This window comes from Eucalyptus grandis, chromosome 5 (assembly GCF_016545825.1).
Source record: "Eucalyptus grandis isolate ANBG69807.140 chromosome 5, ASM1654582v1, whole genome shotgun sequence".
In the NCBI taxonomy this organism is placed as follows: domain Eukaryota; kingdom Viridiplantae; phylum Streptophyta; class Magnoliopsida; order Myrtales; family Myrtaceae; genus Eucalyptus; species Eucalyptus grandis.
In genome coordinates, this window is record NC_052616.1 from 15,916,527 (window position 1) to 15,940,445 (window position 23,919).

Consider the following 23,919-nt stretch of genomic DNA (forward strand, 5'->3'; position numbering starts at 1 on the left):
TATAGAAAATGAAAGAGAAAATTACATGAATGATCCCTAAACTTTGCATTAATATGTAATTTAGTTCATGAACTTCTAATTTCTTAAGTATGATCCTTGAATACTCTTGAACTTTCGAAAATTTCAATTTAATTCCGAATTATTATAACCCCTGATTTAATCTAATTCCTAGACTGTCTAAATTAGGATGAACATGAAAAGTTTAAGAATCAAATGTATTAAATAAATTAAAAATTTATGAATCGCATTATATATAAATATCAAGTTACGTTTGTATTAGGACGCATTTAATAACATTTATGTTCAAAAATTGTTCTCAAGAACAGAAATAATTTGAACATAAATAAACTACATTATTTCTGTTCCAGGGAACCATTTTTTAATAAAAGAAACGGTAATTACACAAAATTTATGTTCTTGGAATAAAAAAAATAAAAATATGTTTGGTAAACTTGTATAATTTTTTGTTTCTTTTTATTTTTATTATTTTTATTTTATTTTTCCTTTTTCCTTTTTCTTTTTCTTTTTGGTTGGTTGTCGGCCGTCGTCGTGGTTGGTGATTGGCTAGGCGACCTTCGACGAGCTTGCCGGAGGCCAACCTGGCCCCGGCGAGCCTCGCTAGGCCACCGGCGACGCGAGGTCGGCCTTGCCCCGGCACGGCAAGGCGGTTGGGGAGGCTCGGCCTCGCCTCGGTTGGGTGAGGCCGACCTCGTCGGGCCACCGCTAGGCGATGCCATCTTGGAGGTGGCCGGAGAGATCGAGCCTCGTCGGTGGCTGAGCGAGAAAGAAGAAGAAGAAAAAGTATTTTTTGGAAGTATTCCCAAAAATAAGAAACCAGTTTTTATTTTCCATTTTTGTTCTAAATCTGTTCTCGAAAAAATTTTTTTTTTTTTCTTTCGAAACAAAAGTGTAAACAAATCATTTTTATTCTATTTTTTTATATAATTTTTTTATTCTTTTTTTATTTCAACAAAAATTTGTGTCCCGATAATAGAACCAATTTTAAACAAACACACCCTTATTTTCCCAAAACGAAATGATGGGAAAGTTGAAATGGAGGCTTGGAGCAGATGAAGTTTGAGTTCAGTTTTCAGTGAACGCTGGCTTCTCTCTCTCTAATGGTGTCCTCGTCGCTGCTCTCCCTCTCCCTCTCCGCAACGCTTTCTCGCCTTCACTTCGTCCCGAAGCTCTCGCTTCCGCCGGCGCTGGGCTCGGTCCGGAGACCGGCCCGCCGCCATCAGCGGCCGGCGCGGCTCTCCTCGTCGTCGTCGTCGTGGCGGTCGCCGCCGCCGCCGCCGCCGCCGCCTTCCGGTCCGGACTCCGGTTCCTCGGTTTCGCGCGGAAGGAGGGCGAGCGCGGCCGGCGATGATCTGGTCGTCCTCGGCATCGAGACGAGCTGCGACGACACCGCGGCCGCCGTCGTGAGCTCTCTCTCTCTCTCTCTCTCTACACATTTGATGGCTCGAAGTGGAGGCGGGGGGAGGGGGTCAGTTTTCTGGCGATTGTTCGTCGGATTTCTGATCGGTTTTTTTTATTTTTTTGGCGTTCAGGTGAGAGGCGATGGGAAAATTCTGAGTCAAGTCGTGTCGTCTCAGGTACGTGGCTTGGTTTCGGTAAATTCTGATGTCTGTGGTGTAAATTCCTTATTTTTTGGTGTTATTCTGTTGGTTTGGGCTGGTTTTCTACTCGTGTTTTGGGCGCCGTTGGCTTATCTCCCTCTTTGCTCTTCGGGTTTAAGTTCGGGCAGATCATTAGGGTGAACTAGGGAATGTAGCAATGGGAAAAAGCGTGATTGCCCTGTGTGCCTTAGAATGACAGTTTAAGCTGAGTGTCTGGTCCATGGATTTATACAGATGTCCAATCATCAATGAAGAATTGCAGAAGTGCTTTAGATACCCCAAAGGCTGTGCAAAATGGGATTTTTTTTTTTTTTTTTGTTGGGGGGGGAACAGGGCACAGAAACATTTGGGGCTTGGTTTCGAGTCATTACAGTTAACGACATTTTGACAGGGAATTCCATATAAATTATATCCCTTAATTGGATAACTAATGGAAGAGCTTATTAGTTTGCATCTTAGTCATTGAAAAAGCAAGTTTTTCATTTTCTTTTTCTGTCTCATGTGCCTTTGTGGGTTGAAAATTCGGTTATCTTTTTTGTAATCCAAATGTAGGTTTTCTTTTGTATTTGGCAAGCAGAGCGGTGATCCATTGCATGATGGCCAGTGCTGCTGCTTTTAAGATAACTGGTTGTTCACCCAGTCTTCTACTGTTTACCTTATGTATGATGAAGCCTTTCTTGATTTGGGGAGTATCGGTCTCGTGTAGTGCCAATTCTTCTATGAACTTTTGTTTTCTCATGTGGACGAGTTCCTTCTCCTATTTATAAATTGCTCCATATGTGCCTGAAGTTTGGCAGAAGGATCGTTTTTTATATGTTGCAAGCATTTACCTAAATTCATACCTTCATATGTCAAGGCAGATCTGCTCGTTTTATATGGAGGTGTTGCTCCCAAAATGGCGGAAGCTGCTCATGCTGAAGCTATTGATCCGGTAACTTTTTCTCATTTTGGTCTTTCTTTAACGTTATTAGCATCAGAGCAATTGTCTGTTTTTTGCATTATTTATTGCTTCCTTCTTTATAACTGTTTTAAGAGCTCCCATCAGTTTTTTGGCCATCCCTTTCTCCCACTGATGAGCCAACATGGTCTTATGGGCATCATATGCATTGGGAACTTCTTTTCATGTTTAAAGTTCTGTTACTTTAATGCAGGTTGTTGATAAAGCACTGAGTGAGGCTAATCTGACAGCCAGAGATTTATCTGCAGTTGCTGTTACTATTGGTCCTGGTTTAAGCCTTTGCCTTCGCGGTAATGTGACGTTTTGATTGTTAATCATTTACTTCTACTCCATGAAGCAGGGTATCTAGTTCACTGTAGGGTTATGTAGTCCATATCTGTTAACGAGAAGCCAAGGATAATTCTGTCTGGTCTGTCCTCTCTTTTCTTTGTCTCTTTCCATGAATCTTGGAGAGGGTTGAATTTGAAAGTGTCTGCTGGTCACATTACTTTGAAACCTAAAGTGGGTCTCTGGCCAAAATTGTCTGAAGTAGAGTGTTAACTACTTGGCTAAGTTTTGACTGTGGAACTGAAAGTCCCTTGGGTGAGTATGCTGTCATTTTTCGAGAAGACATGGTATGCTGATGCAGACTAGCTTGAGCCTGTGCTTTTGATGGTTAAATTAAATAGTTATGTTTTGCCTTTTTTTGCATGCACTGGTCTACAAGCATAAATAGCGGCAGCTTTATGAAATGTGCTGAGGACTTTTTGCTGTTATATTTTGATGGATTGCCAGGAAATAATTTGCAGTTCACGTTGGTTTTTGGTAAAGGATATTATATTTTCTCACAATGAAATCTGAATCATGCATTCCTGTTTAATGCATCATATTAAGTGGTATATTGCTACATGCCCTTTACTTCTTTTTTTGGTGCAGTTGGCGTGCGAAAAGCTCGAAGTATTGCTGGGCTCTTCAGCAAGCCTATTGTTGGTGTCCACCACATGGAGGCCCATGCTTTAGTTGCAAGGTAAAAAAAGAAGAGGTAACTGTTTATACTAAGTTAGTTGGCAGAAACGTGCATATTAGATATGTTGAAGGAAAAGTCAAATATTTTCTCTTTTTCGAAGTCCACTGAATTAGTGACAGCATGCATACAGGACGACTTGAATGTTTTCGCTTATCTGCTTTGGGGTTATAATGTTTCTTTTATTCAAATGCAATCAAATAAATTAAGGAGGATGTGTTAGCTATAATTAATATACTTCCATCCTGCTGCAGGTTAGTCCAACAAGATTTGCAATTTCCTTTCTTGGCCCTTCTCATTTCTGGTAAACATCTTATACTTTTAGTAATATGCTTGGCATGGTACTCTTGCTTTCACTACATTTGAGAGTGAGAAAAGCACTCTTGAATTGCTTCATTGAGATTAGAAGAAGGCATGTCCCTCAAACTGTGATGTAGACATCTTAAATGGATGATTTACTTGTACCACATATGAATTTATATTTTCTGAATGCATATTTGATTAATATTTTATCTCATTCCCAGTTTCTCTTTCTGCAAAGCTGTGATTGTGAGACTTTTTGTCTTTCTACCAAAAAATTTATAGTCTACATGGGAGATTTGTGTTGCAGCCTAAATATCTTATCACTAAACCTTTTTATCTAATTGCTGGCATCGGTGGTTTGCCAGGAGTTTATCATAACTGCAAATGCTCAAGTTCACTGATGCTGTCTTAGTTCCAAATTTTATTTTATTTATTCAATAGATTACGACATAAAACTTTACGTATCAATTTATTGGTGTACAGATGGCAAATTTGTAGTGTGTTTCATATTTAAATCTTTTCCTGAGTTTTAACTAAAAATCCCAAACTTTAGGAAGGAATCAGATCGTATCAGATGAACGAATCAAACATATCAAACCATATCAGTTTGGTTTAGTCATGTTTGTTTTGCGCTGAACTTATATTTTCTAATTCCTATTGTATTTGTCTGTTGTGTTGGTGTTGTACTGTCCTGTAAAATTATCCAACTTTGAATTATGGACGTTTGTGTTTATTTAGTCTTTATATTCTCTATGCTGTATGGTGTTTGTACCTATATCTGTTAGAATGTATTCCATGAAATACAATAGACACATGAGAAACCAATCACTCATTTAGATATGGAAAAAACCAACCTCTTCTTTTGTGCATTAACTGAAAGTTCTTTTGTGTTTTAACTGGTCACCTGCTAAGCCCTTGTTCCAAGCTAAGATGGTTGGAGCAATTTTGTTGGAGGAAACAGTGGAAGTATGCATCTTTTTGGTGATACCATCTCTGTACGGTCCAGTGATATGTGGGTTCTTTTTGTCCTTTTAGAAAAGAACTGTTGTTTTATTGGTGCTTCAATATGAGTACAATGCATGAATATGGTTATGTCACTTAACGTTGGAGTTCAGCTACAGTCGGTCATGGCTGGACCAGAACAATCCAAGAATGAGATTGTAAAGGTTCAATCGCTTGTACAAATTTTTTTTTCAAATTTTGACTACTCAATTAAGTTTGACTACTCAACTTGTAACACTGTCTAGCACAGCATAAAATTAAGTTTTAGCTCTGATTGCCTCTTGACTTCCTGTTATTTGTCTCAAGCATATAGTTCATGACTGAGTTAAAATTTGACTTCTAATGCATTCGCTTCTATTAGTGCTAACTTTAAAGAGGACAATTGCGACTATGGTTTGTTCTTTCTATGTTATGTAGGTGGACACAATCTACTTATCCTTGCTCGGAGTCTTGGTCAATATGTGCAACTTGGCACCTCAATAGATGATGCAATAGGCGAGGCATATGATAAGACAGCAAAGTGGCTAGGTCTGGATATGAGGAGGAGTGGTGGACCAGCTGTAGAGCAGCTTGCCCTGGAGGGTGATGCAGAATCAGTCAAATTCTCAGTTAATATAATTTGAGCTGCTGTGTCTTCTTAGGATTTTCCTGCAATAGGGCTTCCATATACTCAATCCCTTTTTTGTCTATATTCTATCCAGCTTTTCTTTAATCTTACCTTGCTGCTACTACTGTAGACGCCGATGAAGCAGCATAAAGATTGCAATTTCTCCTATGCTGGCTTGAAAACCCAAGTGAGGCTGGCAATAGAATCCAGAAAAATGTAAGTAGAACAGGTGTAAGTCTATAATCCAGTATTTGCTATTCCATTATGGGGTAAATAAGCTTGAAGTGCTGGATATGTGCATTTTTCACTACTGATATCATGTCAAAATGTGAACATGATCTACTAAAGATTGATGGTCAGGAGAATGATGACCAACTGTTGTAGATTTTAGACGACTTCAATTATTGGGATTCCCTGCATGTCTGGCCTTCCTTCTTATATCAAATTTAATGAACTTAGTGGTCAAGACAGCTAAGTTTAAAAAACTTTGTTAGCACTTTTCTTATTTCTTCTGAATTATTTTTAATGAGTCAAAATGAAGAGACTGTATATCCATGAAAAAGATGTACTCTGAGAGTGGTTTTAACATGATCATTCCTGTTATTTCTTCTCCCTACATGTTGGGCATTTTACAAAAACTTTGGAATGAATGAGGACCAATGGGTAATTTACTAGCTTGATGCATTATGTATGGATGGAACAGCTGATTAGAGTAGTTGCGCTTGCATGTGTGTCAAGTTTTGCTTATCTTTGGAAGTAACAGAAGGAAAAAGCTATGGAGAATTGATACTTCTGATAAAGTTCCTCTGACTGTACATCATGGATTTGAAACAGATGATGCTAGTGTACTTAATTGTTAAAGACTTCTGAAAGCAGTTCAAATGATGTCAACATGTGTCCATATGTCTTTTTGCTTGATAAGAGTTATTTCAGTTAACCTACTAGTTTTTTGGATGAAGCAATGGAAACTTTGTAACTCTTTGTGTTCCTCTTATGCAGAAATGCTCAAATTCCTATTTCTTCAGCAACTACTCAAGATAGAAGTGACCGAGCAGACATTGCTGCCTCTTTTCAGGTGACTAAAAATCTGCGAGCTGCAGGGTGTTAATTAAGCAGACAATATCCCATGTATGCTTCAAATTATTTGGAATTTGATTCATGATTGTTACAAGCAGAGAGTTGCAGTTTTACACTTAGAGGAGAGGTGTGAACGTGCAATTGACTGGGCAATGGAAATGGAGCCTTCATTGAAGTATCTGGTGACATTACTAACTTAACATTACGTTACCTGCCTCCTCAGAGTATTGACATAAGCTTTCTGGAATTTTTTGTTTGATACATGATGTCCTTATTTGCTTTGTGTAGGTTGTTTCGGGAGGGGTGGCATCGAATAAGTATGTCAGGTCTCGGCTTGATCAGGTAGTGAAGAGAAAGAGCCTGGAACTTGTGTGTCCTCCGGCTAGCCTTTGCACTGACAATGGTAAGTCATATATTTGGGTTATTAAGCTGCTGTTCAATGACATTCTTCATCTGGCAAGAGCAGTTAGTGCATCATGAAACTTGGAGTGTATGATTCTAGGGATCTCTCTGAATGTAACAATTCAAGGGAAAGGGCTGGGAAAAAAATATTCAAAAGGCTTTGGTCTCTGATATCTCTTGAAAACCAAGGCCACAATTTGGAAAAATGTTCAACTATAGAGTGCATTTGTTAATTTGCATTATGGTAACATGGGTGGTCTGTTCTTTGTTTGCATGTGTATGGAGAGTCTAGCCTCCCTTTTGGGTTTCTGCTAAGTCGCAACTTGTACATGTGTATGTGTGTCTTCTTTTGATAATGTATATTTGGCTAGATTTTGCTTATAGCATGGGTTCATTAAATCTTATGGACCTAATCCAAAGAAGCATGAACAAAAAAAGTTGATCAAGAAGTTGTAAACCAGTTGAAATTGCTCTGTAGACATAGTTGGCACTGTTATTTATTCATTAGGTTGGTACATAGCCTCTTGCAGGGGCTCAAGACATTTATCTTATCTGACCAGGTGTGATGATAGCTTGGACTGGTATTGAGCACTTCCGGATGGGTAGATTTGATCCTCCACCACTGGCAGATGAGCCCGATGATGCTATGGTTAGTTCAATTATCATGTCCTTTGTTTTCACTAAGTACGACTCTTTCTAGCCTGCTGGAGCATGGACTGGAAACCATGAACCACAATAGAATTTACCTGGGTGGCTTAGACAGATTTCAAAATTTATTAATGTTTTGGCCAATTATCTCCACAAGAGTTCAACAATTTGATGAATTCTTTGCCCCAGATTTGCAGTATGTGTTCCTTAAACCATCAGATGGATTGTGAGAAGACTTAGATTACATTAGACTTAGTGGCAGAAACTGCAAATGGTTAATGTCTCTCTGTTAAATGTGTACAAAGAACTTAATTCAAGTCAAATGGAGGTCAAAATTCATGGGTCATATTTCGAGAAATTTAATGAGATCACGATAGTGATAAAATGTGCTTTTTTTGTCACTTTCTGTGTCGGAAGACTTCTGATACACAACAACAAATGAGAGAGGACTTGCACTTGAAGAACAATTTGGTCAATGGATAATTCCATGATGATGTCTGCATCTTGTGTATTCAAAAGATTGACAATCAGATTGTGGAAATTTATGCTTCACAGGAAAATTGACTTTGCAAAAGCACCTTCTAAATTTTCTCAATCACATTAAATGTAGTTTAGTCTCTCATTTTCCTTTTAATAAATAAGATAGAGCAGGCTTGGCAGTTATGTTTGCCTATACTTGATTTTACATAATCAAGTGCAATATGAATAGAAGAATGTTATTGATGAGTTAGAACAGTGGATAGGTTGAGGCCCTTTGGTCCATGCTGTGTTGCTTGGGTTAAGAGGAACTGGGGCTTGCAAAAAAATAATTTGAAAGATGGATATATTGTGTTAAAGGGTCACTCATATTTTTTCAGTCGATTAAGATAATGCTTAACAGGTCATGTGGGGCTTCTAAGGATGTTTCTTAGATCTGGAAAATTCACATTTGTCACCTTTTTTGGTTATAAACATTTATCGCATTTGTTACTTTGTATGCGGAAGATCTGAAGAATTGGAGGATGATGAACTGATGTATCCTCTGTAGCAGACTTGATCTGCTTTACTTTTTTTGAATAAAATTTCCTTGTTTGCCCAGCCAAAGAAAAGTTATTTCTTATTTGTGTGTCTGCATGTCCATGTTCTATTTCCTCTACATTCCGTCACTGTGGAATCAGGTTGTGTGCTTCATTTCTATGCATTTCAGATATATATTCCCCCGAATGTTGTAAACCATCCCCATACCACATATAGATGCACCAGTCCCTTGAAGTCGCAGCCTAAGAAAAATCTGATTTTTGTTGGTTTGTGCGACAGTATGATTTGCGACCACGGTGGCCATTGGGGGAGGAACATGTTAAAGGAAGAAGTGAGGCTCGTTCTTTGAGAACGGCTCGGATGCATCCGTCGCTAACATCAATCATCCAAGAATCGCTGCAGAAGCAGTCCTGACTTGTATCACCTATGATCAATTCGACATAGTCAGGAGCTCAGTCTTGGAATTATGGCGGTGGAGCTGCTGCCCGATGTCCATTGTTTTGGCAAAAGCATGAAGTGATATTAATTATAGGCCGTCGGAAAGAGAACTTTGTGTAGATGGTGAGAAATTACTTGTTTTCATTTACTTGTAGCTGCTTCATCGGTTGGTTGTCATTCTTTGAAGGGAGCTCAACTAGTGTAAAGTTTATTGCATCAAATGAAACCCGATGCGAGTTCAACTCACAAGGTGACCATGTTCCATTCTTTCTCTCGGTACGTGAAACAAGTATTTTTCCTGCAATCATATGTTTATTTGGGGATGTCAAAGACCGAATGGAAAACCAAACTGAATCAAATCAAAAAGTTTGGTTTTTTCAGTTTGGTTCTCATTAAAAATTGAAACTTGGTTCGAAACTTTTTAACCAAATAGAATTAATAAATTTTTAATTTTTTCCCTTTATTTTTTTTTTCTTAAAATTTTTCTTCTTTTATTTTATTTCCTTTTCTTTCTCTTTCTTTTTCTTATTTTTTTCGTGAGGTCGAGTTTTGTCGGCTTGTGGTTTGCGGCTTGCCGGAGGTCGCGTCAACGAGGCTCTGATGACCTCTAGGTGCTCAACCCGTCGGAATTTGGTGAGCTTGAGCCTTTTTGGCTTGTGGCAAGGCTCTAACTCGCCTTTGGTCGGTTGCTAACTATGGGGCTGGTCACTAATCAATGAACCTACGTGGCTGGCCACTAATCAAAGAAGAAGAAGAACAAAAAGGAAAAAAAAATGAAAAAGAAAAAGAATAAAAAATAATTAAAAAAATCAATTTTAAAAAATATTGAAAAATGGTGCATGTAAGAAAAAAGAAAAACAAAAGTAAAAATCAAAAAATTGAATTGAATTGAATTGAGATTTTAGTTTAGTTCAATAAATTTTCTTATCGATTTAGAATTGTTTAGTTTTTTTTTTAAATTGAATCGAACCAAACTATTTGCACAAAAAAAAAATCGAACTGAAGCATTAGCTACATGGAGAAGACAATCAAAACTTTAGTCGATGCGGGTTGGGAGTGCAATAACTCAAGTACGATTTGAGCTCGGCACGACTATTTAGGTTAAGATTGTGAAGATTTCAGCCTCAGTCTAATGCAAGAGAGTTGGTTGAGTGCCGTAATGTTCCTATCTTTTCTTTTCCCCAAAAAATTAGCGACATGGAAATTTTCCATTTTGCATTCAATATTCCAATGACAAAACTTGAAAACGATTGTTTTGTACACAAAAGTTGAAAACGATTGTTTGTACACAAAAGTTTTCGGGCTTAATGGTACGGGGAGGTTAAACGAGCTGATATAGGATAAGTATATTTGAGTTTGACACCATGTTCGAAGATCCGTTGTAGTCTAGTTGGTTAGGATACTCGGCTCTCACCCGAGAGACCCGGGTTCAAGTCCCGGCAACGGAATTTCCCATTTTTACTCCTCTTTTTTTTTTTTTTTTTTTTTTTATAAATTTTCTGTTCGACATTATTTTTAAATGTTTTCCCCAAAAATAATTTTCTGCTTTCGCTCGTCTTCTTCGTCGTTTACATTCCCCTCTCCCTCCCTCTCTCTACCGCGAAGCTTTGTCCCTAGAATCTACTACCATCTCTCTCTCTCTCTCTCTCTCTCTCTCATGGCGACGGCGGTTGAAGCGGCGGCGAAGGAAGAAGATCCAGTCGCATCGCCCATCATCGAGGGCGGCGGCGGCGGCGGCGGCGGCGAGGACGACGACGAGCACGACTCCAAGGAGCGGGTGCTCCAGAAGTACTTCCTCCAGGAATGGCAGCTCGTCAAGTCCCTCCTCGACGGCATCGTCTCCCACGGCCGCGTCCCCGATTCCTCCTCCGTCCACAGGATCCGATCCATCGTAACTCCCCCTCCCCCTCTTCTCTTCGCTCTCTCCTGTCCGTGCTAGCTCCAGCTGCCGATCGTCGGTGTGCGGAGCGTTTTCTGTTGCGGTTCCGATTCGCACTTCGGTTCGATGGAATGCTCGCTCGTTCTCGCGGTTTGAATTTCGCTGATCGAGAAGCGGAAGAAGAGGACGGGACTGATCTGAAATGGAGACAGGCGAGGGAGGATGTTTTACTGTAGTTCGAGTCTCGAGAGCGAATGCTGGCGTGAGATTTGCTTAGTGAATGGTTGGGGAGTCTGTACCGAACTGCGTTTCCTTAGGAGCCTGAATGGGTCTCCACTGTTGTCGAGCTTGTTCTGCTTCTCGTGCGCATCTATGGGTGCATTCTTTGTTCGTTGGTTATGCTATTTTGGAGGAGAAAAAAAAATGTGACCTTTTGGGTGCATGAAAATGGAGTGACCTCGTCAAGAAAGTTTTTTTTTTTTCTCTCTTTACCGTGGTTTTGTGGTCGTGGGAGTTGGGACTTCTGATCATGCGGTGAGCATAATTAGTCTGATAGAAGGGTGATGCTGTCGACATTTCTTTCAAGCATTTTTATGATGTTCTTTTGTACCCTAGAATTATCTGAAAATCTGTTTGTCACCTACTTATGTTTGATCTTCTGACAGTGCACATAAGTCAAAGGTTTGTCGAAATATTAGATCATCATAGTCTAATAAGTTGCTCCATCTGGCTGGTCTCTTAGTGGAGCATAAAGAAAATAACTAGGGAAGGTACGTGTGCAGATGTATGAGTGTAACAGAACCTCTACTGTGTTTTTGCTGTACCTTGAAGCAGTACCTTTCTGCCTGTAACATGCGTGACTGCTCAAGCTTTCGACTTCTCTGGTTTTTTTTATACGATGGATATTTAGTAATCTGGTTTTGGTGTTCAAGTACAGGCTTTTGCATTTTTCACAGCATATCTACTTAGGAATGCCTTTTTGGAAGGATATGTTCTGAAATATGGTAAATTTTAATCTTGTGCATGCAGATGGACAAGTATCAAGAACAGGGTCAGCTTATAGAACCTTATTTGGAGAGCATAGTTTCGCCCTTGATGTTCATTATTCGCTCCAGAACAATCGAATTAGGAGCATCTGATGAAATTCTGGCTATAATCAAGCCCATATGCATAATCATATATTCCCTTGTCACTGTATGTGGTTACAAGGCTGTGATCAAGTTCTTCCCACATCAAGTTTCTGATTTGGAACTTGCAGTATCTCTTTTGGAGAAGTGCCATGACACAAACTCAGTAACATCACTGCGACATGAAAGTACTGGTGAAATGGAAGCAAAATGTGTGATTCTTTTGTGGCTTTCTATTCTTGTTTTGGTTCCCTTCGATATTGCTTCTGTTGACTCAAGTATTGCCTCCAATAATGAGCTGGGAGAACTTGAGCCTGCCCCTTTGGTATCAAGAGTACTGGCGTTCTGTAAGGACTACCTTTCAAGTGCTGGTCCCATGCGAACCATATCTGGATTGCTGCTATCAAGGCTTCTAACACGTCCAGACATGCCAAAAGCATTTATCAGGTTGCTCTCTTTGTGGTAATTCTGTTATGTTGCTGAATCAGGAATAGAAGGCTCCAAAATTCCTCTGCTTCCAAAGTGATTTTTTCTTTTCCTTTTTTTCCCTATTGTTCTTTTGCAAGTATTTTGGAAGGGGAATTGCTTGAGAAAGTCTCTTCCAAGGTACTTCCATTTGAAATTGTCTCAATGTTCATTGAATTGTCCAACTTCAAATTTAATTTAACTTGGCTCAAAGTTATCGCCTTTTTCTATTTTGTTTTATTTTTTGTCTGTCAGTTTATATGCCCCTGCTTATTTTCTTTCCATCTTCACCTTCAGATTTATTGACTGGACACATGAAGTTCTCTCTTCCAGTAAAGATGATGTTATGGGTCACTTTCAGTTACTAGGAGTAGTGGAAGCTTTGGCAGCCCTTTTCAAGGTACTTTTGTCACATCAGTGGACATGTTGGTTAATAAGTTTTTGACTGACAGTATACTTGTGCATACCTGGAGCCTCTCTCACTCTCTCTGTGGATTACCATGATGAAGTTTCTATTTATTGATATGATCTGTTCTTCCAGTTTATGGATAAATTGGTGAGATTTTTGCACATCAGCCCATTTTCTCTGACTTTTAGATACAATATCACTGACAAGGCATGACCTTTACTTATGCCACTAGATGCTTCTCTTCCCTTTAATAATTCTCTTATTTCTTTGTTTACTTCTGTAAAGGGAAAATTGTACTGTATTATTCAATAAAAGTTTATATATATATAAAGTAATCACCAATAAAATAAGCCCTAAAGCCCTAAAGACCACTTTACTCTTTGATACCTCTAACAAGTCACTTTACCCTCCTATACCTCTTACATCTTCTAATTTTCTCATGTCCCATTTTGGCCAGGCAGGTAGTCGGAATCTCTTACTTGATATAGTCGCCAGCGTGTGGAATGACATCTCAAGCTTAGGCAAATCTGGCACTGCTGCCCGGAGTCCTTTACTTCGTAAATTTTTGGTAAAATTGAGTCAGCGGATTGGCCTCACTTGCCTTCCTTATCGATTACCATCATGGCGCTATATGGTTAGTACCTGAAGGCTTTCATGTCTCTTTTTACAAACTTATTCTTAAGATCATATACCAATTTTCTAATGTACCATTGCCATGTGTGCTTAATGTAGTGCTAATGCTAATGCAAACATTATCCAAGAGAACTGCTTCACTGATCTCAACCCAACCTTATGCTTTGTGCCATGTAATACTGGTGTTGGTTTTCTTTTGTAAAGTGCGGTCAGTAACTGTTTAGAACGAATTTCTTATTTTATGCAAAACAATCATTCAGTTGCACTGAAAATATGAGGTTATTCTCTGGTAATGTCCTTTTGTTGATAGCACTTGTAGGCATTTAGCAGAAATCTTTTGTTCTCTTTGCACTGCACTGTTCTTGTAATTTCTTATTGGAATATTAGTTGACAATGCACAGTTGCATTGTACATTGGACATATTGGCTTGGTTTAAACTTTGCTGACATTTACTAGATCTACTAGAGTATTTGTCCCTTTAGAATAATCCTGATTTCTAATAGGATATGCAGATTGGCAGGAGATGACAGTATAATTTTAAGTTTATGTTAGCAGATTTCTTGCTAGGTTTACAACTTAGCATCTTAGTAACTTGACCCCCATATTATTTGAATTAGGTTGATCAGGCATGCCCAGGAGTCAATTCATAGTAAGGTTGTGCATCACATAAGGGTTATTAGGTACTTTAGATAGCTGGTTCAGGTCTTTGTATTTTTCTAGTGACCTGTTCTTTGGATGACTTATTTTATGTCAGAAAACAGTGAGGTAGAGACTATGCATTTGGTGCTATTTTTTCAATATGCTTGATGGATTATGTATCAAAAGTTTGAAGTGCTTTTGTTACCCAGAGCTTTTTGTGGACATTTGAATTTCTTGGTTGGATTTTCTGTGGATAACTTTGTGCTTAGTTTGAGAAAAGTACCCCCAAAAAAAAAAAAAAAAGGGTTTCATAAAGCTCTAATGTAAGTCTTGAGGGTCAAATATGAATTTGTAAACTTTTTCTGAGTTAGATTTCTACATTCTTTCCATTTGACTAGTTAATGGTGAATTTTTGATGATGTTGTTTGTATTGTGGTCAAACTAAACTTTCTCATGTTGTTTCTAGATTATGGTTACTAAAAGTAGGTTTGGTGTCTTTGTCTAGGTCATCAGAATGACCAATTTTTCAAAAAGCTTATCTAACAATTGATTTTCTGCCTCTTCCTATGCCTGGCAGAGTAGAACCAGGTCACTTGGGGAAAATGTCTCAAGTGCCTCCCAGAAGTTGGACCAACCTGATGCAGGATTGTGCAACCTCAGGAGTTAATTCACAGTGCATGCAGGATGATGATGTGGATGTCCCAGAAATCGTAGAAGAGATCATAGAAGTTTTGCTTTCTGGGTTGAGAGATACGGTATGTTTGATGGGCAGACTTCTATTCATAACCTTTTGAATTGTCCTGCTTTGCAGTAAGATGCACAGCTGAAGAGATTAGATTTTACCTTATTACAAGACTAATTATGAGAATCACTGTTTTGAATTTAGTTTTCCACTTGTGTTAAGGAAAGAGAATAATTTGTACTATCTACCACAACCCTGATGAGGCTTGCATAGTAATTTGAGTAGAAAAATTTGCGAGCAAAAAAATCCAGCCACTGCTATAAATTGTGTAGCGTGCTAATCTATCAGGTATTATATTGCCATCCAATGGATCCATTATGGCCAATAATCCATTAGATAGTTTTAGAATATTTAAATAATAAACAATGTCTTCATAACTTAAGCTTTTAGAACTATTAGTAGTGGTTCCACAAAATCTCACATGGTTTAGAGCTGGAAGTCCTTAGTTCGAACCTTTCCCGGCCCCATTTGTCTCTCCAATTAAGTTTCCATGTTTAGGACTAGGGAAAAAGGCCAGACTAAGCATGGGTGGAGTGTTAGAATATTTAAATGATAAACCATACCTTCATCTAACAACTTAATCTTTTAGAACAGTTAGTGGTGGTCCCACAAAATCTCATAGATAGTAATATGGCTGTTCCGTGTGGCTGCTAATTTCTTTTTCATGGCTTCCCAAATCATGTGGCCAACTTTTTCCTTTAGGAACATTAATTATTCTTTACAAGAGCAATCATAACGCTTGGTTGTTGACTTTCATGAAACATAAAATAATCATGAATAGTTGTTAAAAGATTTAACTAACTCATCTGACCCTTTCTTTTCACTAGGTTCCTTTGAAAACAAATACAAGGTCAGTGGTATTGCCATGTCCATACTATGTGCTGTAGGATGACAGGTCCCACATAGTGAGCCCAATCAATTGAGAAGTTTAATCGAAATTCCAATGAATGCTTACTCAAAATGAGTAAATTCTTTAGGCATCACACCTGAGAGAAAAATTCCATCACACAATCCTGAAGCAAATACTTGCAGAATCCAATAATTCATCAACTTTATTGAAACGAAAAAATTATGACGATAGTTATAGAATCTTTAAAACTCTACTCCTAAACATAATTGAGAAAAGAAACATAATATCCTGAAATAGAAACATAGTTAAATCCTAGTTGATACTAATTAACTTGAAAGAAGAATCTTGATCCTTCTAGGACTCTCATATGAGTTGCAAAGTCCATCTTCATTAAACTTTGTAGAAAAGTCAATATTTGAACAGATATTATATTGCATGATTGTGTTGGCTGCGTCACTGTGAAGTGTATACCACCTTGCAGACAATTATGACAGCAATACCGGATACCTTCCCTTTTCATGAATTTACTTCCTTCTGTAGTAGTGTCCCAGAGGGTACTTCTGGCATGAAGTGGTCTAGTTTGATAACTGGCAGGAACTGTGGAGGTCATTGAGCTGGCACTTTGTTGTCAAACTTTATCTGTCAAATTTATGATCTTTGAATTTTATGGTTAACTTCTGGTTCCACCACTGATTTACCTGTTTCTAGCATTCTGTTATTAGTGTTGGTGCTTGGAATCCCATGGTTTCAAACGTTCAGACCTGGGTCTGTATGTATAATGCTGCCAAACCTATGTCAGGAATTCATTTTTTGTTGTCTATGAGCTAAGAGCCACATTGTTTTCATGGTCATCCTTCTCGAAAAGTGGGCTTGGAATCGCTGCCTCAACAGATATGGAACTTTGGGCTTCAAATGACCCCACCTAGACCAGAAGAAACTGATCTTGTTGATGTCTCCTCATTTCTTAGATTTGGTAGAGAGAAAAATATAAGAGTAAATTTGGAATAAGGAGTTGGCTTGTATCTTAGTAGAGATAAGTTCATTCATTTCATGAGAATGACAATGGTGGTCATTTCGTAAATAGAACAGCTGCAATGTAAGACATTCTTGACCATGATTGTTAAAGGATTTGAGCCTTTGGTGCCTATCAATAGTTTTCCTTTGCATAAGAAGAATAATTATGATGCTGGGAATTTCGGACCATGACCCAGTCAAATGTTTGGGTGGTAGCAGTATATCTAATTCAGCTTCATGCAATTTGCTTCCTCTTCACTGTGTCATAATCTAAGGACATGGAAAATATATCTGATGTACAGATATTTATTGATCCAGGATACTGTTGTGCGCTGGTCTGCTGCTAAAGGTATTGGCCGCATAACTTTCCGTTTAACTTCTGTGCTTGCAGAAGAGGTCCTGTCATCTGTCCTTGAGTTGTTTTCACCTGGAGAGGTATCCCATGTAGTTTCTCTCACTTTATTTTCGTTTCACATTTTTATAATAATATTGCGAGTTTGCCATGAATTTTTCTGAGTATTCCTGTGATTTTTGTCTTTCTTCAATAGCAGCTATTTTAGTTGTGTTACTTATAAAAAGCAATTTTACTTGTGTTTTTACTTTGACCTGCCATGGTGTTCCAGGGAGATGGTTCCTGGCATGGAGGATGCTTAGCACTCGCCGAACTAGCAAGAAGAGGACTATTGCTGCCAAATAGTCTTCCCAAAGTAGTTCCAGTGGTTGTGAAGGTTGGGGCCCAATAAGTTACTCTGATATAATATGATTGTAGGCCCCCAATTTTATTTCAGTATTCTTCCGTTGGATTATAGTTGATGGATTCTACTATCTATTAGTTTGTCTCCGAATTTCCTTCTCTGTATATACTTAGTCAATGTCTTAGAGGCTTCTAACGTAAGTAAAAATCTTCCACAATAAATAAATAAATAAAGTGGCCTTATGATTAATTTTCATGGGCAAGAAGGACAAGGTCAGTTGCTATAGTTTTCCATTTCAGTACAATAATTGCAAGTGAAATTCATGCATTTGACTAGCTGGCTTCTATGATAAGGTCGGTCTGTAGGAAAACCAATGGAATCTGTTTAATTGCAAAGACCAGAAGAAGATTAAATGATACTGTTTGTTTGCGTGTACATTGCATCACGAGAGAGTTAGACCCCCTTTGAGCTTGTATGGTTTTTTTGGCATAGTCATGCATTGTTTGTGGTCATGCTTTCCTTTTTTTTTTTTTTTTTGGGGGGTTGGGTGTAAGCACCGTTTTTGTCTTTGGTGGTGTGGCAGGGTAGGTCGGAAGCTATCTCTGCTTGCGCTCATATAGTCATCTTTTTGGACTTTTCTTCTTTAATTGGATGATTGTCTAAATGGTACTAGGACTTCCTTAAATGCTTTTACAAAGCATACGGCTGAATATCCTGATTATAGGCATGATTAGTTTAAATGTTGTTTCTGTGGATTGTTTCTGCCTTGAGAAGAAAAGAGGGGAGAGTTGAGTTGCGGACATGTTACTCCACAGATTGTGCTGATTGTCATTGAAATTGCATTATAGGCTCTGCATTATGATATCCGGAGAGGTCCCCATAGTGTTGGATCTCATGTACGTGATGCTGCTGCCTATGTTTGCTGGGCTTTTGGACGTGCATATTACCACGCAGATATGAGAAACATATTGGATCAGTTGGCTCCTCATCTTTTAACAGTGGCTTGCTATGATCGAGAGGTGTGAAACACAGCAGTTCTCATGATACTATCTACTATTCCAATTTCTCCTTATTTATTGGAAAGTTATTATGTTATGCTGTTCTATTGAGAATTTTAACATATTTTCTTAGGTGAACTGTAGGAGAGCTTCTGCAGCAGCTTTTCAAGAGAATGTAGGAAGACAAGGAAGTTACCCTCATGGCATTGACATAGTAAATACAGCAGATTATTTTTCTCTCTCATCACGGGTGAACAGTTACCTCCATGTTGCTGTTTGTATAGCACAATATGAGGGATATCTTCATCCATTTGCAGAAGAACTGCTGAACAGCAAAATTTGTCACTGGGTAAGTATTTATTTTTTAGGATCTGAAAACACCACAAAGTATATATGACTTTGTCCAAGATTCTGCTTCTGGTTGCTGAAGTTGGAATATGGAATTGGACTGCATCTGCCTAGTTTCTTCTGGATATTTTTGTGAAAGGATCTAGCTTATGCAACTGAATTAAGTAGCTTGACTAGTTGTTTGCTTTACTTTTGAATATTTTCTATTTTCTTTTAATCTGGCTTTTTTCTTGTATAATCTTTGGCAGCTCTTTTCTGCCTTATAGTTTGGTATGTTATTATTTCTCTTTGACTAGTGAATGACACCTATGCAAATATCCAAATAATGTTTTTATTAAGGTTAATGCTGTTGGCCAAGATATGAATCTCTAACAATGTAAAGCGTTGAATATTTCCTAGGATAATTTGTTATATTCATAGTTTCATTAGGACTTGGTGACCGAAAGGTATGAGTGAAATGTGTTTGGACCAGTCAAATGACGACTTTGCGGAAGCTGGTGGAAGGAAGAGATTAGTTGCAGTTTATTGAGCACTTTATTCAAAATAATGTGAGTAGCTTATCATAAATGAAGCATTTTGGAGTGCTTACTCTGTTCAAATTTGTCATAACATGTTTGGAGCATTCATTAGTATATTGATTCTTTGTTAGTTCTTGATTCACGCAATCACATTTAATCAGCTTTGCTTGATTTATCTTCTCCTTCTGTAGCAAACACTAGTTAGATCTTGAATGACAGTGGTTTAAGCATATATCATCAAATTTTTATGCCTATTCTTTCATTTCGCCTGCGCAGCAAATTTTGAGAAGACATGTCGGCTTAAAATCAGAATATATAATTATATCTACCTACTTTTATCTTTGCTTGTATCTCCCAAGAGCTCATCAGCTCCTCCCCTTTGATCTCTTCAGGATAAAAGCTTAAGGGAACTTGCTGCAGAAGCACTTTCTGCTCTTGTCAAATATGATCCTGAATATTTTGCAAGTTATATTCTGGAGAAGTTGATTCCTTGCACTCTATCATCCGATTTGTGCATGCGCCATGGTGCAACCTTAGCAGCTGCAGAACTTGTTTTGTCTTTGTATCAATGCCATTATTCTCTTCCAGATGGTTAGTGCCCTTTAATCAGGAAAATAGCTCAAAGTCTTGCTCTTGAATTCTTTAGAGTTCTCAGGTTGTTTATAGATTGATTGGCTTCGAAATGTTTAGCATATCGGAACTTTTACTGATGAAACAGACTAATGATCAGAGTCAATATGAATAGTTATAGTCATATCTATTAAGTGTTCTATCCCCACAGGCTGTTTACTCTCGGAAATGTATCCATTTTACCTGATAGAAGCGTAAAATTCCCAGAGAACAGCTTCACCAAATATCTTTGTTTTTGAGTGATTAGGCTGTATGCTATTAATGAGTAATTAACATTTTTAATATGTTTTGCTTTTAGCTACTAGATGCAAATCCAGTATAATAGTTTTTGATGGCATGTTGCTATGTACAGATAAGCAGAGAAAAGTTGCTGGTATAGTTCCTGCAATAGAGAAAGCACGGCTCTACCGAGGGAAAGGTGGAGAGATAATGCGAGCAGCTGTTTCCCGATTTATCGAGTGCATCTCATTGTCGCATTTGTTAGTACCTAAGAAGATAATTCGGAGTTTATTTGATACCCTCAGTGAGAACTTGAGACATCCTAATTCTCAAATACAGGTGAATGTTACTGGAAAAGAATTTCAGGAAACTAGCTTTTGCTTTTAGTTTTATGATTTTCTCAGTCATTTATCCTTGTTGCTAAACAGAATGCTGCTGTTAAAGCCTTGAAACATTTTACTGTTGCATATTTTGGTGATGGAGGTCCCTCAGATGCAACAACAACGTATCTGGATCAGTTAAGCAATCCAAATGTGGCAGTGCGAAGAGGATCTGCATTGGCAATAGGTGTTTTACCATATCAGTTTTTGGCCACCAAATGGAAAGATGTCATCATGAAGCTTTGTGGTGCTTGTGCAATAGAGGTGAGCTTGGTAGAAGAATTTTGCTGCAGTTGTCTTTCTGAGTTTTACAATGAAAGAAAGTACTTGACTAGCTTATGTTTTATTGAAATTTATCAGGATAACCCTGAAGATAGAGATGTTGAAGCACGAGTAAATGCTGCTCAAGGGACTTGTATCAGTTTGTGAGACCCTAACTCAAGAAAGAGAGCAAGCTCCTGCTCTTGCTGAGGAGGATCTCAGGTCTCTGTACCTTCTGATAAAGAAGGAAGTGATGATGAGCTTTTTAATGCTCTTGATGACTACTCGGTTGATAACCGCGGTGATGTTGGTTCTTGGGTACGGGAGGCTGCCATGGATGGCCTTGAAAGATGTACATACATACTTTGTAAGAGAGAGAGCTTGAGTTCCTCTGTGAGGCCATGTGGATTTGAACATTCACCAAACCTTTCAAATGACGAATTGGTTGAGAATGAAGGGACATTGCTTTTTGATACCAATCTTGCCACCACTTTAGTTGCAGGGATTGTTAAACAAGCTGTAGAGAAAATGGATAAATTAAGAGAAGCAGCTGCCACTGTTCTGCAAAGGGTTTTGTACAACAGGGAAATTTTCGTTCCCTTTATACCTCACAGGGAGAAGCTGGAAGAAATAATTCCAAATAAAAAGGGCCTCAAATGGGGGGTATGTACAGATGACTTCTTTTTCCTAATTTATGTTGTTACCATAAAATGATCTTTTTTTGATGTGCCTGTGTAATTTCGTGCAGGTACCCACCTTCTCTTATCCACGTTTTGTACAGTTACTTCAATCAAGTTGTTATAGTAGGTCCCTAGTGTCTGGATTAGTTATCTCTATTGGAGGTTTGCAAGATTCCTTGAGGAAGGCATCTACTTCAGCTTTGTTGGAGTATCTTCAAGGTGAAGACAATGAAAGTCTCAATAGAAACAAGTCCAGAGAGTATACTCTTAGCTGCGATGTTCTTTGGGTTCTTGAACAGTACAGGAAATGCGACAGAGTTATCACGCCTACTCTGAAGGTACTGCTATAATGTGCTTATGAGGGTCATTTTTTTCCCTGCACAAGAGTAAAATCTGAGGTTCTAATTGTCAAAGCTGTGACTAATTTGAAGATGTTTCTTTTTGCAGACGATTGAAATACTTTTCAGCAAGAGAATTCTCTTGAATATGGAGGTCAGTTAAATGTTTCTTGCCTCCTTATCCGGCTATGCTGTTGACTGCTATGGCATCTTGTTTATCTTGGTTGTGGGTGGGGAAGTTTCATGTCTGCTTGGTCATTGTTAGCAGCTAATTTTCTGTTACTTGTAAAAATAGTAGCAGGCCACAGATGAATGCAGTTAGTTTAACAGCATCTTTCAAGAGCAGCAAGATTTTTGGGTGCCCCAGCAGGTTGGGGGGGATTAAAAAAAATTTGGTTGCTACAGATTTTGCAAGCACACAATCACACTGCCTGGTTTTTCAGATCCAAAAGGCGATCTGAATCTAGACCATTTTCAAAAGCTGAACCAGACTGGCTACTCATGTCATGTGACTTATGTGCTCCCTGATTGTATTTACTAAGAGAGGGAAAATGAAGAAAAGATTTAAATAGAGCTTGCAAGCTGCTTGATTGGTGATAGTTGGACCTATAAAGCAATTTCACATCTTTGTTACATCAGCCAATTGCTGGAGTTTTTATCAGATTACTTGTGATAGGAACGAAGAAAAGTATGTTTTCTTAATTCTAGTTCGATGCTGAAATATTGGTATGACCCTTCTTCATGATATTAATGCAGGCTCATACATCAACATTTTGCAATGGCCTTCTAGATTCTCTGGCCATTGAATTGAAAGGGTCAAAGGACTTCACTAAGTTATATTCAGGCATTGCTATACTCGGTTTTATAGCTTCAGTTTCAGAGCCAGCGAATTCTCGAGCCTTCTCTCATCTGCTGATCTTTCTCGGACATCGATACCCTAAGGTGGGTTCTTCTTTAAACAATTTCCTAATTTAGTTTCCTTTAGCTGTACTTTCAACCCAGGTAATGGTAAGTTCCAGTTTCTGGGCATGCGCAGTTTGTTAGTGGGTTGACTGACTCATTCCTTGTATGCTCATATCGATATTTTCCTCTGCAGATCCGTAAAGCTTCAGCTGAACAGATTTACCTCGTGCTTCTGCAAGGTGGGGATCTTGTATCAGAAGACAAGATGGAGAAAGCGCTTGAAATTATTTCGGAAACTTGTTGGGAAGGTGACCTTGAAACTGCGAAGCAGCAGAGGCTACAGCTGTTTGAGATAGCTGGGCTAGAGATGGCCATTAATCTCAAGACTAAGACGACCCTGTCCAAAAACGAAGGCCGGAAGAAGCCTACTTCAACGGATGAGAATGCTTCGTATTCTTCGCTTGTTGAGTCATCTGGATTTTGAGTGATTCGCATCAATTGTTTCGTTCTTTTTTAGTAGTGTTGGTTTGTGCCTAGCCAGGGAAAAATCTATTTTTGCACCCAAATCAACTTTCAATCTCCTGCGGGGCTCTCGAATTTAGAAGAGATGGTGCCCGGAAGGATCGTGTACTTTTCTCAGCAGTCTAAGCCAGTGTTTGACAGACAGCACAGCAGTGAGCTATTGCTTGTATTATGTTTGTCAGACGGGCTTTGAGTCGGATCACACGATTGGCACAATATCCGAACTCTATGATGAGCTTCAGAGAATATAAGGTATCTATTTCGTATCATGTCATATGATACATGAAATGACTTCCGACTGCATTCATCATTCTACATTGGCTTGCCACAGTAATGATGGTCCCGTGTCCCTCCGGTGACGCCTGCAGCCTTTAAATTCACCCATGGTACACGGCTCTTTCCCAAATTTCACAACCTCGACAATTTCTCTTATAAATCGGGGTAAATCAATGATTAAGTAGTTGGCCGTTAGTCATTATGCCTTTAAGTAATCGACAAATATCAATTAATCAACTCGTCCAGATTTGTCTTAAGTGTGCTGCTAACATGAGAAAGCTATTCATTTCGAGTGGGCATAGCAGATTCTAACATTCAC

At 38.6% G+C, this 23,919-nt stretch overlaps 2 protein-coding genes and 1 non-coding gene across 4 annotated transcripts; all 3 read left to right on the top strand.

The window, feature by feature from the left end:
* The first annotated feature begins 1,045 nt into the window (after positions 1-1,045).
* LOC104444372 (probable tRNA N6-adenosine threonylcarbamoyltransferase, mitochondrial) lies at positions 1,046-9,341 on the top strand. 2 transcript variants are annotated; one of them, XM_010058030.3, is made up of 13 exons: positions 1,046-1,421; positions 1,551-1,595; positions 2,476-2,550; positions 2,771-2,867; positions 3,493-3,583; positions 3,835-3,884; positions 5,303-5,493; positions 5,623-5,708; positions 6,492-6,567; positions 6,668-6,751; positions 6,858-6,972; positions 7,532-7,620; positions 8,916-9,341. In XM_010058030.3, exons 1-13 carry the CDS (start codon positions 1,119-1,121, stop codon positions 9,048-9,050), a joined length of 1,437 nt encoding a protein of 478 aa, XP_010056332.2. In that variant the 5' UTR covers positions 1,046-1,118; the 3' UTR covers positions 9,051-9,341. The 2 variants fall into 2 exon arrangements, with proteins under 2 accessions (XP_010056332.2, XP_039169994.1); XM_039314060.1 differs by having other exon boundaries at positions 1,328-1,421; positions 2,480-2,550.
* A 1,108-nt stretch (positions 9,342-10,449) lies between these two features.
* Positions 10,450-10,522, top strand: TRNAE-CUC. The gene has a single exon. It is a non-coding gene; the product is annotated as a tRNA-Glu (tRNA).
* Positions 10,523-10,700: 178 nt separating this feature from the next.
* On the top strand, positions 10,701-23,612 carry LOC104444373 (tubulin-folding cofactor D). The gene is given in 20 exon segments (XM_010058031.3): positions 10,701-10,965; positions 11,983-12,527; positions 12,843-12,945; positions 13,412-13,588; positions 14,804-14,866; positions 14,868-14,981; positions 17,151-17,267; positions 17,456-17,560; positions 18,376-18,546; positions 18,659-18,874; positions 19,784-19,982; positions 20,374-20,579; positions 20,669-20,884; positions 20,981-21,022; positions 21,024-21,132; positions 21,135-21,544; positions 21,630-21,899; positions 22,009-22,053; positions 22,656-22,841; positions 22,996-23,612. Coding segments are annotated over 20 exon segments (3,819 nt in total). The 5' UTR covers positions 10,701-10,731; the 3' UTR covers positions 23,287-23,612.
* Positions 23,613-23,919: the final 307 nt, after the last annotated feature.

Bases quoted from the DNA above. Each gene is read 5' to 3' on its own strand.
- LOC104444372 (XM_010058030.3), top strand. From the start codon at position 1,119: ATGGTGTCCTCGTCGCTGCTCTCCCTCTCCCTCTCCGCAACGCTTTCT. The intron at 2,551-2,770 runs GTAACTTTTTCT...ACTTTAATGCAG, and splicing joins ATGCTGAAGCTATTGATCCG to GTTGTTGATAAAGCACTGAG. The intron at 7,621-8,915 runs GTTAGTTCAATT...TTTGTGCGACAG, and splicing joins ATGAGCCCGATGATGCTATG to TATGATTTGCGACCACGGTG.